General features: G+C 38.0%; 1 protein-coding gene across 9 annotated transcripts in view; it reads right to left on the bottom strand.

Moving 5' to 3' along the window:
* Positions 1 to 14,989, bottom strand: part of KITLG (KIT ligand) — an 89,503-nt gene that overhangs the window by 23,836 nt on the left and 50,678 nt on the right. For all 9 annotated transcript variants that reach the window (XM_059080103.2, XM_059080105.2, XM_059080104.2 and 6 more), the window contains 2 exons: positions 1,529 to 1,699; positions 91 to 250 (listed from right to left, as the gene is read on the bottom strand). In XM_059080103.2, the coding sequence (XP_058936086.1) occupies positions 91 to 250; positions 1,529 to 1,699 (331 nt within the window). The remainder of the gene's footprint in view (positions 1 to 90; positions 251 to 1,528; positions 1,700 to 14,989) is intronic.

Consider the following 14,989-nt stretch of genomic DNA (forward strand, 5'->3'; position numbering starts at 1 on the left):
TATATTTGAGTCAAAGGTAGATTCTTACCTATACATGTAAGATTCAAACTTGCTTTTTATACTTATATTAGAAATGCTTATATGTCTTACCTTTTTCAGGACTTGATGTTGAAGACATCACACATTCACTAGTTTTAGAAGCCACCATCTTCAAGTCCTTGAAGGCATCGATGGATTTATTAAAAATTCCAAAGAATTTTTCAGGAGTAAACAGCCTAGGTTCTGGGCTCTTAGATGATTTTTTTACATTCTAGAAGAAGAAAAAAAATAGGATTATATTTTTCAAATAGTCTGTAGATTTAACTGACGTCAAGGTAATAGACTATAAATGTGTCCTTGAAAGATTCAAGTGAAATGGACACTTTTAGACAACTGTTTTAACACATATAATTCAAATTGGTACTGCAGGGTAAATGATCCCATCCAGTTCAGTCTGGGGCTCAACTCCGGATAAAAGGAAGAGGGTGGTGGTGAGGGTGAGAAAGGTGAATACAACATCATAACAATGAAATAATCCTAACAACAAATTACAGACACTGTTCTTTAGAGATGCTCATTAAAATTATTACTCCTCATTAAAAAAAAATACCCCTCCATTAATACATGCTCCAAATAGCCAATAATTTAAAAGTCTGACGATAATAAGTACTGGCGAGGACACGGAGCAGAGGGGTCTCTTATAAATCACTGGAATGACATAAATTGGCACATTTGATATTATTTAGTAAAGTTGGACATGCGCCCATCCTGTGACCCAGAAATTCCACTTCTAGGTAAATAGTCTGAGGAAGCTCTTGCACAACTGCACCAAGAGGCATATAAGAAAGTTATTCCCAGCAGTGTTTATAAACCCTTACACCAATAAACAGGAGAGTGGTTTAATAAACAGTGGTATATTGAATCAATGGAATGCTCTATAAACAGTAAAAAAAACCCAAAAAACAAAATTAACTACAGCTTTATGCATCAATGTGGATATATCTTATAATGCTGAGTGAAAGAAGCAAGTCTCAAAAGAATAAAAAGAGTATGATTTTCTATAAAATCCTCCAAACAAGTCAAAGCTCTATTTTAGGAATTCATAAATACATGATTATCTATAAATAAAAGCAGGTAATAATAAGAGTTAACACCTTGTTAACTATGTAGCACTTACTATGTACTACTCTATGATTAGTAAATGGACATTCTCTGGTATTTGGAATGCTCTTCCAGACATTGCCATTTACTGACCACCTAACTCATCTTTCAGGCCCCAATGCGTATGTTATTTCCTTCATGACACCTCATCTAATATACCCTACTTTTTGTGCTACTTCTTATCAATGCCATTAGCACACTATCTGTACTGATATGATTGATATAAAAAGAGATGTTAACTCTAAGAGATGTGCTCATCTTAAAATTTTTTTAATTAAAAATTTATAAATTAGAAATCTCTCAAATATGCCCCCATCCCAGCCATGACCAATCAGCACAGGTTTTAGAGAAGAGTAATAAAAAGCAATCCCAATGAATACAAAGTTACCTCAAATGAGTGTTCTTCCATGCACTCCACAAGGTCATCGACTATTTTCACAAGTTTGTCTATGATAGAGTAATTACTCAAGCCTTCAGAAATATTTGAAAACTTGTCCAGAAGATCAGTCAAGCTGACTGACAATTGTTCCACCATCTCGCTTATCCAACAATGACTAGGCTGTAAGAAATTGAAAGAAAAGAAGATAAAGCACCTATTTTAAGTACAGTAACCTTGGATTACCCTTCAAAGCCATCAATGTTTCAGTCATGGACTCCTGGACAAAGGATTTACTTATATCAGAACAGGTTAGTTCTTATGTTTTGTTTAACTTATACCTAACATCTGTTTTAAAATTTACAAATGCATAAAGATCAGAGGAAACAATTGATGGTAAAGATTTTGCTCTTCCGTGGAAGTAAAATTAAGACAAGAAGAGCCAAGACAGAGCCCTTGACAAGGTTCAGATACTAATGGAATTTAAAAGAACTTTAGGCCCAGAGGAAACTACAAAAAAATTATTGTGGGAGAGAGTCCTAGTCTTCAAGGAACTTCCAGTCTTTTGATGAATTGGAAAATGAAACAGTAGATTAATAATAGCTTATTTTTCTAAAGACCTTGATAGATTTCAAGGCTTCTTCATAGATGAATTCCCGTGCGTGTTTAAAAAAAAAAAAAAGTAACCCTGGCAGAATGTGGTCTGAGAGAGAAGCACGTTTGCCTTAGTGGCAGGATCAGCTACATAATTTGTGGGGCCAATAGCAAAATGGAAATGTTATTTATTGTTCAAAAACATGTTCAAAAAAATGATCAAGAGTTTCAAGATGGCGACAGCAGAGCATGAAACCAAGAATGGAACCCCCTGCCCATGAAGCCAGACCTGCCTACTGGTTAGAAGCTCAAGCCTTGGAGTCAGGCATAACTGGGTTCAGTTCTGGCTGACAGACTCCAGACAAGCTACATAAATTCTCTGAACCTCACTTGGCCTCTCTATAGAATGGGAATAATGGAAACAAGGTAGTTTTGAGGAGATGAGGTACATAATTTGAATGTAAGTTTCATGAAGGCAATATTTTTATAAAATCTTGTTCCCTACGTGTCTCCTGGGGCCTAGAACAGTGTCTGTCATATGGGAATTGCTCAGAAACTACTTGCTGAACTGATGTAGGTGTGATTAAAAAATGAATGAGAGGGGCTTACCTGGTGGCGCAGTGGTTAAGAATCCGCCTGCCAATACAGGGGACACGGACCTGGTGGCGCATTGGTTAAGAATCCGCCTGCCAATGCAGGGGACACGGGTTCGAGCCCTGGTCCGGGAAGATCCCACCGGCCGCAGAACAACTAAGCCCGTGAGCCACAACTACTGAGCCTGTGCTCTAGAGCCCGCGAGCCAGAACTAGAGCCTTTGTGCCACAACTACTGAAGCCCACGTGCCTAGAGCCTGTGCTCTGCAAGAAGAGAAGCCACCGCAATGAGAAGCCTGCGCACTGCAACAAAGAGTAGCCCCCACTCTCAGCAACTAGAGAAAACCCTTTTTGCATGCAGCAGCGAAGACCCAGTGCAGCCAAAAATTAAATAAATGAATAAATTTTTTAAAAATTTAATTTCTTTTGTATTACAGGTCTACCAGTAAGAAGAATGGAATGCTTTATTTTGGGTCAACATTTAGCTTGGGGTTAAAAGCATTCTCTATCATCAAATAGACTGTAAATGTTTATCTGTAAAAAACAAATTCAGCTACCTGTACATATAAAAGTAGCCAGCAGACTGGATCTGGCCTATAGGGTATAGTTTGCCAACCCCTGCTATAAATGGCTGTGGATCAATAAAGGTTTAGATTATTAGGAAAAACTTCTTAGTATGTTAGAATGGATTATAATTTTTTAAATTAATGTGACATCACTTAAAATATAATAATTGGTCATAAATTCACATACTTGGTATACTGTAACGTTATCTTCTCTCTTATAAAGATCTTTTAAGTAAAGGTCCTGATTTATTTTTTTAACTCTTGTTAAAATGTTACAGTGAGAAAAATAATTATTGGCAAAGATAAAATGGTCTTGGCTTATTAAGATCCTAAATAATTTAAAATGACTCCTATTGTAATAAAAATGTTGTAATCAGAGAGAGTAACCGATGCCATGTAAAATGAATAAAACCACTAAACTTTATTTCTTTACCTACCAGCAGAATATCTCTGTGGGGGAAGGTCAAGTAATTTATGTATTCTAAATTATACAAGGGGGCCATTTTATATTTATTTAACAGAACAGTTTTAATTAATAGGATTCAGCTGAAAGGGAAACTGGCTTATCTACAGATAGGTAAGCTGCAATTTCTGGAAGCATTAAATGCCATTCAAAACTTTTAGGGAGTGTTGGCTCTGGCTTCAGATAAGTAGAATAAACAAACCCCTAAATGGAAATTAGTTCAATTAGGCCATTTCATTTGACTCATCAACCAAGTTCTCAAAGACTGTTTCCAAAACATGTTGAGAATGAACTCTTTGTTTTGTAAAATTAACGCTTATCTCAAGCATATGCAAGTTCATATTTGCATCGTTAACAAGCCTCTTTACAAGCTGTCCGTCTTTCTTTTGGGGCTGACTGCTCTCCAAGTTTCCGTCTGTTTAGACAGTGATAATTCCCTTTAGATAGTCAGCCCTATCAGAAAGGGGCAGATTTCCTAGGATATAGGAAACAGCACATTCTGTAAATACTGCCTTAATAGTACTTATTCGGTAGAACAGCCTTCACCAATTCGTTCATTCCATTGAAATTGTGCGAATTTTTCCATGGCAAGCAGACCTCATGTATTAATCTTCTCAAACTCTGTCCTTGCTCCACTTTGTGAATAAGCTTGCCTGTCCTCTCAGATCCTCTGAACTAAGGTACTCCTTTTGTTTCTGTGGTCTTTGCCTTAAATGAACAGGTTGGTTTTGTTGTTGTTTCTTTTTGGTTTTGTTTGGTTTTTGTTGTTTTTTTTGTGGTTAAAGCAGAAAAGAGTTGTTTATATGTTTCTTATTTTTAACTGGGAACTCTGGGGTGCTTACTGCCACTTCTGTTTGTCTCTATTTTCAAATGAACTCTATGTTTACATTCCATATTCAAGTTCTTATTTAAATATGACTACTCGACCCATGTCCACCACCCTTGTTTTCACATACCTAATCAACAGTCCAAGCAATCAACTTTTCCCAGTAACATTTTCAACCCTAAACCTCTAATTTCTTAGTTAAATCCTGGAAATCCCACAGTCCAATCCTAGCCCAATATCTGCTCTTTTAGAGTTATGAAAAATTCATTGATATTTGATACAAACTTCTGGACTATACTGCTGAAAAATATATTTCTAAACGTCTTTAACTGTATTTCATTCACTATTCATTCTTGGAAAAGACTAATCAATTCAAAGTTCTTTCTTTTCACTAAATTTGTTTAAACAGTTATTAAAGATAAAATTGAGGTAAACAATATTAAATATTAGCCAGTTTTAACTTGTCTGCCTGCAAGAAAAGAAACCAGTTTTGACAAGAATATCAAGCAGTTTCGTATTTTCTTTTTAATTAAATATAGTCAATGATTTGCAGAGAGAACAAAACTCAGTGAACTAAACATTTCATTTGTGAGATGATAGGAAGTCTCTCTGTTTTTCACCTCTTCCAAGATTATGATTAGGAAATAGCTAATTAAAAGTTTGAGGGTCACAAATTTAATTTTTTCCTTTACCTTAATAACAGGCATTATTGTCATTCTATCTTTCAGAGACCATTTTAAACAAATAGTTTTATATAAATATTAACTCGCAGCATATATCAGAAGAATGTAAGATACACATAATGTTCTTTATTTCACTAGAAGAATGTGAAGAATTAATAAAGTTGATAAAGTCACACAGGATGTCAAAGAGGTGCACCGTAAGGAGTACCTTTCAAATTCCTGAAGTACACATAATTTAATGTTTTATTCACCCGTATACATACAAAAAGAAATATAGTTCTTGCTTTGAAAAACTCCAAACTCCTTAACTCCATACTCTTAATTTCTTACCTTTTTTCTTGGTAGCCTCTGTCTTACATTTTCTGGGTCAATTATAGCAGCTCTATTTAGGACTACTGGAGCAACACATGCTTTCTATTCATCTTTGTCTGTGTGTATATATAAAAATATACACACACACACACACACACACACATATTACATGCATCATTCTAGAATGCTAACTGAATCAATGATATTGACTCAATGTCTTTGACCTGCTAGCATGCCACCACAGATGATTTGGGTAAAAACTGTGAACTTCCTAAGAGATTTTTAAATACCATAAGCACCAAATTAATGATTTAACTAAACAATTAAAGATATAAAAACTACTACAATTGAAAGCATTCTAAACATAACCAGGAATATGACCGCTTCCAAAAACCAACAATGAAAATTTAAAATAAATGATATATGAATTTCATAAGATGCATGACATAATACCTCTGTGGACCCAGAACTCGTAAATTTGAGTCGCTGGCTGAAATAAAAACATCCTGGGGACTTGCTAAAACTGGCCTGCTTTCTCCTCTCCATCCCCTGCTTCATTTAAGAAACGGTTCCGGTTTAATAGTTGAAAAAATTTGACACACTCTTCCACATCAGTCTTAGATGAAGAGAGAGTCTCTAAGAGCAGTCACCATAAGCCTTTCGGAATTAGAATCTGAAAGTGGACAAAACATACTCTAACATTTCTTCATGGATGCACTTGGCACTATTTTTCCATTTGGTAACTGTCTTAGGTGCGTGTCTGCTTCCTTAGTGGGTCTCATGTAGTTGTCTGCACTGTGAGGGATTTCTCCACAAAGGAGCTGGGGTAAAATATCCATTAGAGACTCAGAGGGAGGAAAGGCCTGGCTCATAAACTATGAGGCTTCTGAGGAATATTCACAGTGAGTCTTCACCCCATCTTCTAATCCAACCAATCTAATTACCAGGATTACCCCCCAGTTTGATTGCTTTTGTTTTGTTTTCTTTAATGAGTGTCAACCCTCAATCTTGCCAGAATTAGAGGTATGGATGCCCAGGGCACAAAAGCGGTCCTTTCTTTCCTCTTTTGCTTCTAGCATTTACCTCCTGGCTGGGCAGACAAAAGAATCTAGAGCCATGCCACTGGGATGGCAGTGGTTTAGATCTGGAAGAAATGCTGAAGACCATCTGGTCCAGTCCCACTAATTTCATAAATGAGAAAACCAAGGCCTAAAGCAGTGAAGTGGCTTGCCAAGGTTACACAACAAACTTAAAACAAATATTAGAAACCAAGACTCCCAAGCACTCATCTAGTTCTTTTATCAGTGAATACGGTCAAAGCACATACAGCTGCAGTATTTTCTTCTGCTGGGTTCTCCATGACTCATGTGGTCTCACATCTGGACAAGGCACACTCACTGGTTCTTAACCTCAGTTAAGAGATTTCTTAAGAATTGGAAATGGCTCTGTCTCATTTCAAAGAATCCAGAGCTATACCACGGAAAGCAAATTTCTCCCAGCAATCATTGCAACCAAAGAGCAAATGCTAATCGCCTTTAGCAAACTCTCTCTGGTTTTTACTCTTAGGGCTAGAAAGCTGACACTCCCTGCCACTCTCAAACATTCCATGGGCGGGCAGATTTAAAACAGTCCTACAATAACACTTTGTAAAATATTGTGTGCTCACATTACTACTGTAGAGTCTCCAAAATCTTAACTCCCTTTTAGATGAGCTGGGTCGTTATTTATTTTAGTCTTCTGTCTAAACAATTAATTTGGGTTTTCAGTGTTCACTGTAGACATCTAACTTTGCATTTTCTTGTTTGAATTAAAGTGATGTAGAAACCTCAATCTGATTAAGATGGAAATCAGGCCAAACACTATAAATATGTGATGTTTCCCGGGGCAGGCCTATAAATGGCCTCTGAACCAGACACAAGATAGCACCATGAGGAAGGATTAGCATATAGGAAGGTGAGGGCAGCAATGATGAACTAGAGGCTGTGTCTAATTCTAACTCTGTTAACACACTTTGTGACTTTAGGCAAGTCACTTATTCATAACTTCACTTTCTCTATAAAATACAGGGGTCTGTAATTGGTGCTAGCTGATAGGGGGTCCTTCAGCTACTTATCACTCAAAATGTGGCCAGTGTGACTGAGGAACTAAAATATTAGTTTTGCTTAACTAATTCAATCTGCTGAAAGTTAAAAAATCAATACTTGATTTGGTGACTGGAAAACTTTTAAGTATGTTTGGAAAAGCTTAGGTATGGGAATATGCATTTTCAACTGTAAATTTTATAAAAAGCTAAATGAATAAATATTTCTGATGAAAATTTAATGTCTAACTGGAGTGTACTGTAGGTATGAAATACACAGTGGATTCTGAATAAATATAAAAAAATGAAAACTATCCCATTGATAATTTTATATTGATTGTAAGGTACAATGATAACATTTGGAATATAGTGGACTAAATAAAATTTAATATACTTAATTTTTCCTGTTCCTTTTTATTTTTTAAAATGTAGCTACCAGATAATTTAACATTACATATGCGGCTTCTATCAGATAGTAATGGTCTAGATGTTCTGAAAGTATCTTAATATAATCACTTATTTATTAAGATGGGCCCTGTAGTTTGAGAATACAAAAGAGCCACTTAAAAATCGTATTTAATCTTATATTTTATTCATTTACCTAACATTTTACACTTACTCCTTTGAAATACATACTCTATTATATGAGAGATAGTAGTTAAGTACAGTGTCTACTTGACTGACGTCTATTTCTATAGGGAGCACATCAAATCATAGGGGTGGGGCTTCCCTAGTGGCGCAGTGGTTAAGAATCCGCCTGCCGATGCAGGGGACACGGGTTCGTGCCCTGGTCCGGGAAGATCCCACAAGCCGCGGAGCGGCTGGGCCCCTGAGCCATGGCCGCTGAGCCTGTGCTCCACAACGGGAGAGGCCACAACAGTGAGAGGCCTGCGTACACCAAAAAAAAAAAAAAAAAAAGCTAGGAACAAATCATAGGGGTGGATTCTGAAGATCCACACTTACAAATAGCGAACTTGCCCTGCGGCCACAGCTGATTGAACAATAGTGCCCTCCTGAGCCAAACGGGTCAATTAGAAAGTCCCTCCCCAAAACTGGTAGTGATGATAGGAACTGACAACGAGTCTCTGAGCAGGGTTAAAACTAATATGTAAATGTGGGAGCTCTGGGGCAGCGATATGCCCCCCAGGTGACTGGAACAGAGAAAAATTCTGCACAGGCAAAACAGAATGAGGCAGAGATGCAGAGAAGGGGAAAGGAAAACCTGGTAGCTTTCCAATCCTGGCTCCAGTCCCTTCATGAGGCCTGGCTGCATCCCTCTCCTTGACTGGAGTGCTATTCTTCAGTCTCCTTAAAATAATGGGACTTTTTTGTTTTGTTTTGTTTTGTTGGTAAAGCTTGAGTTCATTACTGTTTTAGTGAGAACCAAAGTAGTATAAACAAATAAGATGGGCTCCTCAAGATTTGGAAATCACGCATTTTTTGCCAACAGTTAAATGTTTACTGGTAAGTAGTTTTTGAGTAGCTACTACCTGCCTAAATGGTAAGGAAATACAAAGGAGTGAAAGATTTGATCCCTAATCTTTAGATAAATACAGCAAAAAGAGAAAATATAACAAAATAATTGTGATGACATAGGGCAATCATTGTACATATACTATATCTTGGGTTTTTCATATCTTAATTATTTCTCACAACAGTACTTTGAGACAGGTCCATAACGCATACGATTTTAAACAGCTATGTAAGCAATATATGATCAAGTACCCCAAATGATTAGTTTCTGGACAAATTCTATAGAAATTCAGAGATAATAAACTAAAAGGTAAGGTCCACAGAGCAGATACCACATCAGTGTTGCTGACTACTTGTCCCCCACAAGCACCAAGCAGAAGCACAAAATAGGGGTGATGTCAATTTTTAATGGCCAAACGATACGGGGAAGAGAGCATGGTCTGGAACAGTAGGAAGTGGTCTTATGAGAAAGAGGGATCTTAAGTTGACCTTGGAGGCCAATGACCACTAAGATGCTTTTAGCCCCAGGGTATTGTGTAATTCTGTGGGTAGAATTTGCATGAGAGGATGGGAGAAAAGAACATTCCTAATAAAGGGAAGTAGTACTAGGCAGCCTTGGAATTGAGAATAAGCAAGGTGATTCTAGGAGGCAGGGGTGCATCTGGCTGGAGGGGCGAGTTTGTGTTGGGGAAGAACGCGTATTAAGAGGAGGTGGTTTTGATGGGGCAGGATTAGGGAAGGTCAAGAACATCAGATTCAGGAATTTGGCTTTCAGCCTTCAATCACCGAGAACAATGAGAAGGTTCTTGATTAAGGAAATGACTCAATAAAAGTAGTGTAACAGGGCTTCCCTGGTGGCGCAGTGGTTGAGAGTCCGCCTGCCGTTGCAGGGGACACGGGTTCATGCCCCGGTCCGGGAAGATCCCACATGCCGCGGAGCGGCTGGGCCCGTGAGCCATGGCCACTGAGCCTGTGCATCCGGAGCCTGTGCTCCGCAACGGGAGAGGCCACAACAGTCAGAGGCCCGCGTACCACAAAAAAAAAAAAAAAAAAAAAAAAAAAAAAGTAGTGTAACAGAAGGCTCAAGGAAACCATGATTCCTTAAAATTGCATGATACAGCTCTTAGACCTAAGAGTTTTTACAAAATGCACACATATCTAAAAGAAGATAACAGTATGACATTGAGGTGCAGATAATGTGTGATGAGTTACAGTCATTCAACTCATCATCAAAATCTTGTAGATTCTATTCAATTGGTGCCTCAGGGAAATTACAAGTGATTACATGTTAGGGCACTTTCCTCCTTCTTCATTTTCTTTCAGCAGATAATTTATTAAGTGCCTATCATATGTTGGACACTGAGGATAGAAGAGCAAAATTATATAATTCCTGCCCTCAGGAAGTTTACAAGTGAATAGAAGATTATCAACTAAGTAATTCCACAAATAAACGAAAGTACTACTACTCTGAGGAGTGCTATGAAAAGAGTTTCTAATAGGAGGATATGGCTTCCTCAAGGAGAGGGAAGGCTTCCTTAAAGAAGTGAAATTGAAAATGGAAGAGTCAGACAAAGAACAAATGCTGGAGAGGGTGTGGAGAAAAGGGAGTCCTCTTACACTCTTGGTGGGAGTGTAAGTTGGTGCAGCCTCTAGGGAGAACAGCATGGAGGTTCCTCAGAAAACTAAAAATAGAGGTACCATAGGATCCAGCAATCCCACTCCTGGGCATATACCCGGACAAAACTACAATTCAAAAAGATACATGCACCCCTATGTTCAGAGCAGCACTACTGACAGTAGCCAAGACATGGAAACAACCTAAATGTCCATCGACAGATGAATGGATAAAGAAGAAGTGGTACATATATACAATGGAATATTACTCAGCCAGAAAAAGGAATGAAATAATGCCATTTGCAGCAACATGGATACAGCTAGAGATTATCATACTAAGTGATGTAAGTCAGAAAGAGAAAGACAAATACCATATGATATCCTTATATGTGGAATCTAAAATATGGCACAAATGAACCTATCTACAAAAGAGAAACAGACTCACAGACATAGAGATCAGACTTGTGGTTGCCAAGGGGGAGGGGGGAGGGAATTTGGGGTTTGTAGATGCAAACTATTACATTTAGAACAGATAAACAATAATGTCCTACTGTATAGCACAGGGAACTATATCCAATCTCCTGGGATAAACCATAATGGAAAAGATTATGAAAAAAAAGAATGTCTATATGTGTATAACTGAGTCACTTTGCTGTACAGCAGAGATTGGCACAGCATTGTAAATCAACTATACTTCAATTAAAAAAGAAAACAAAAAAAAAGAAAACCATAGAAGGGAAAAAAAAAAAAAAGAAAATGAAAGATTCAGGTGTTACCTAAACAAAAGGATTGACCAGCACTCTAGGTACAGAGAAAGGCATGCAGGAAAGGAACAGTGGCAGCAAGGAACACATGAGGTTGAAGAACTGAACAAGAATTTGGAAAGATGCCAGATCACGAGAGCCTTGGAGTCCTTGTTTAAGGAGCTCCTTTTCCTAAGAACAACCATTCAAAGCATATGAAGAGGAAGGGTAAAATGATCAGATGTATTTGTTTTGTTTTTTTAATTAAGAACCACCCTGTCTTCTAAAGAAGAGTTGAAACCTCACCTAATAAATCCTGGAATGGTGAGGGAGATGAGAAGAGCCCAGAGGGAGCAGATCAGGCAAAAGAAGGTGGGGAGAGTTGAGATAGTGAAATCGTGCAGATGGGAGGAAGGGTGCTACAGAGGGAAGATGGCTGGGAGGCATATTGTTAGAATAACATTATGTATGGCCAATGGCTTATTTGTTTAACCTTGTCTTTAAAAGAATAATGATTAAAAACTGACATGAGAGGGGCTTCCCTGGTGGCGCAGGGGTTGGGAGTCCGCCTGCCGATTCAGGGGACACGGGTTCGTGCCCCGGTCCAGGAGGATCCCACATGCCGCGGAGCGGCTGGGCCCGTGAGCCATGGCCGCTGAGCCTGTGCGTCCGGAGCCTGTGCTCCACAACGGGAGAGGCCACAGCAGTGAGAGGCCCGCGTACCGCAAAAAAAAAAAACCCAAAAAACTGAAACGACAGTAAAGACTGGTTCAGGTAAAAATCATCAGTAGATGCTAAATCCACGAGAGAAATTTTGATGAAGAACTGTACATGGTCTTCAAGTATCTCCCCAAAGACTGCTTCTTAGTTGTTAATGAGTAAATACACAGAAATGGTGGAACACCTGAACCAGGAGATCAAAACATGCAGCACTATGGAGAGAAGATGGACATTGTGTGCCTTTGGATGTGATAACATGAGGACACGTTATCACTTAATGTAGCATCATGGCTTGGAATGTTTATTCTGAATATAATCATTAAAAAACATCAATTGCTTCAAAGAGAACTATTTTATCGAAAGGGGAGGGCTGTATAACTCAAAAATTTCATTGTCATAAAGACACAGAAAGGCTGGGAAGTCTTAAAGTAAGACCAGAGAGACACGATGCATTAGTTTCCATGAACTTAGTGGGCTTAAAACAGCACAAATTTATTATTTTATAGTTCTTGAGGTCAAAGTCCTAAATGGGTCTTCCTAGGCTCAAATCAAGGTGATCACAGGGGCTGTGTTTCTTCTAGTGGCTCTACAGAAGAATCCCTTTCCTCGCCTTTTCTAGCTTTTAGAGATCTCCTGCATTCCTTGGCTTGTGGCCCCTTCATCTTCAAAGCCAGTAGTGTAACATCTTCTCTCTGGTCCCTAAACTCCTCCCTCCCTCTCATAAGGATTCATGTGATCAGACTGGGCCCACCTGGATACTCCAGAACACTCTCCCCATCCCCAAATCCTTAATTATATCAGCAAAGACCCTTTTGCCATGGAAGGTAATATAGTCACAGCATGAGACATCTTTGGGGGACCATTATTCTACCGATCATGGATGATATTAAAATGCAAATGATGATCCTACATTAGATCTTGTACTAGAGGGAAAAAATGCAAAAAGAATGGATAAAGCTGAAATACAGCCAACAGATTGAAGAATTTTAGTCACTGCTGAATTTATTGAAGCAGACAACCATACTGTGGTTATGTAAGAGAAAATCCTTAGGAAACACACTGAAGTATTTTAGGGGTTAAACAGCCATTTTGTATACAACTTACTCAACGGGTTTAGAAAAATAACACATGTGCACACAGAAAGCAAGCACTTAGTAAAGCAAATGAGGCAAAATGGTAAAAACAGATTAATCTGTATCAAGAGGTATATGGGTGTTCTTTAAATATTCTTCCAACTTTTCTGGAAATTTGAAAGTATTTTCAAAAAGTTAGAAGAAAACTGATAAATACGTAATTTAGCTAAAAAGGGATGAATTTTTTTTTACTCAAATACCACAAGCAACTCATAGTTTATATCATTTTTAGAGGGGTCAGAATGACAGCAGATGTGTGGCCCAAATTCAGCAACTCAGTTTTTGTTCTTTCTATAATAACATTGCTAGTAAGTGGAAAGGGTCAGAAATGTTTAGGATTTTTTAGGTTGGGAACTTAAAGGAAATCCTAACAGTCTGACAGTATTATAGTTTCAAAGAGTTTAAAATAAAATTGGTAATTATTGTTAGATTTAAATACCAACCAGTGGATCACACCCTGCTATTTGTGAGAGACAATCTGCTGGGTAATTTTCTTAAAAGACCCTTAGAAACGTAACCTCCCCTTTTCAGGAGTATTTAGCTTATTTTTTAAAACAAAAGCAAAAAATAAAGTGTATTCTACCCTACTGCTTTCTTCTGACTAGTGCCTCTGGCAGAATTTTACTGCTTTGGCCCCAGAGAATCTTTCTGGTACCCATACTGGCTCCCACTCTACCCTCTGTTGTTTAAAGACAAAAGATACTGCAGCTGGGGCTCTGACCACTGACAAATAATCAGGGGACTCTCCACTGGGAAACTCCTCTGGTCTTGGCAGAAACTAACATTTTAAAATGAAGGTAAAACAAAGCGTAAGACCCCCTATTTCTACCCAAAGCTCCTATGCACGGGCTTGTTTTTCTTGTCAACTGCGGTAGCCAAGAACAGAGTTTCTCCAGTTGTGCCAGGACAGTGTGCCAAGACCAAATAACAGCGGACTTTTCTCAATTATAGAAACAAGAAAAAAAAAAAAAAAAAGGTGACAATGAATCGGCTTTATTTTTACAAGTTTAGCTCTTGTTATCACTAACCGATACTGAAATCTATGATTTAGCACAATCTATGATTTATACCAGCACAGAATAATCTATTACACTATTTTCAGTTTAACATATTGTTTTTCAAAGAGTTGCATGATTTCTTTGAGAGGGATTGGCAATTCCAGGCCTAAGTGCTTCTACAGTCAGGAGCAGGGTGCATCTTTATTACTTAGATGCTTCACTTGGAACACTTTCCCTTGCTATTATAATTATTTAGATACCCACATTTAGGGTTAAGAGTCAGATGACCTAGGGTTTCTTTTTAAGGTTCTATCACTTTCTAGTTGTTTAACTTTGTGCAAAATACTTCTGGGTTGTAAAACTCAGGGTGTCATTTGTAAAATAGGAATCACAGTAGCTATCCTGCTTTCCTCACAGGGTTTTTCTGATCATCCAAGGAGATTAAAAACATGAAATCATTTTGAGAATAGAAAAGCATTATGAAAAGGCCAGCTACTCCCCCCACCCATTATTATTAAAGATTTTGAACATAAGGCTAATTGATGTATATTTGTTTCTTAAAGTGTCTCATAAAGTGCTAGCTCCATAGTGTTTCCTAAATGGACACTTGCTGAGTGAGTAAGCACATGATTAATTAAGTTTCAGGCTGCTATAATGTTATATTATTATTTCCAG

This window comes from Kogia breviceps, chromosome 12 (assembly GCF_026419965.1).
Source record: "Kogia breviceps isolate mKogBre1 chromosome 12, mKogBre1 haplotype 1, whole genome shotgun sequence".
NCBI lineage: Eukaryota > Metazoa > Chordata > Mammalia > Artiodactyla > Physeteridae > Kogia > Kogia breviceps.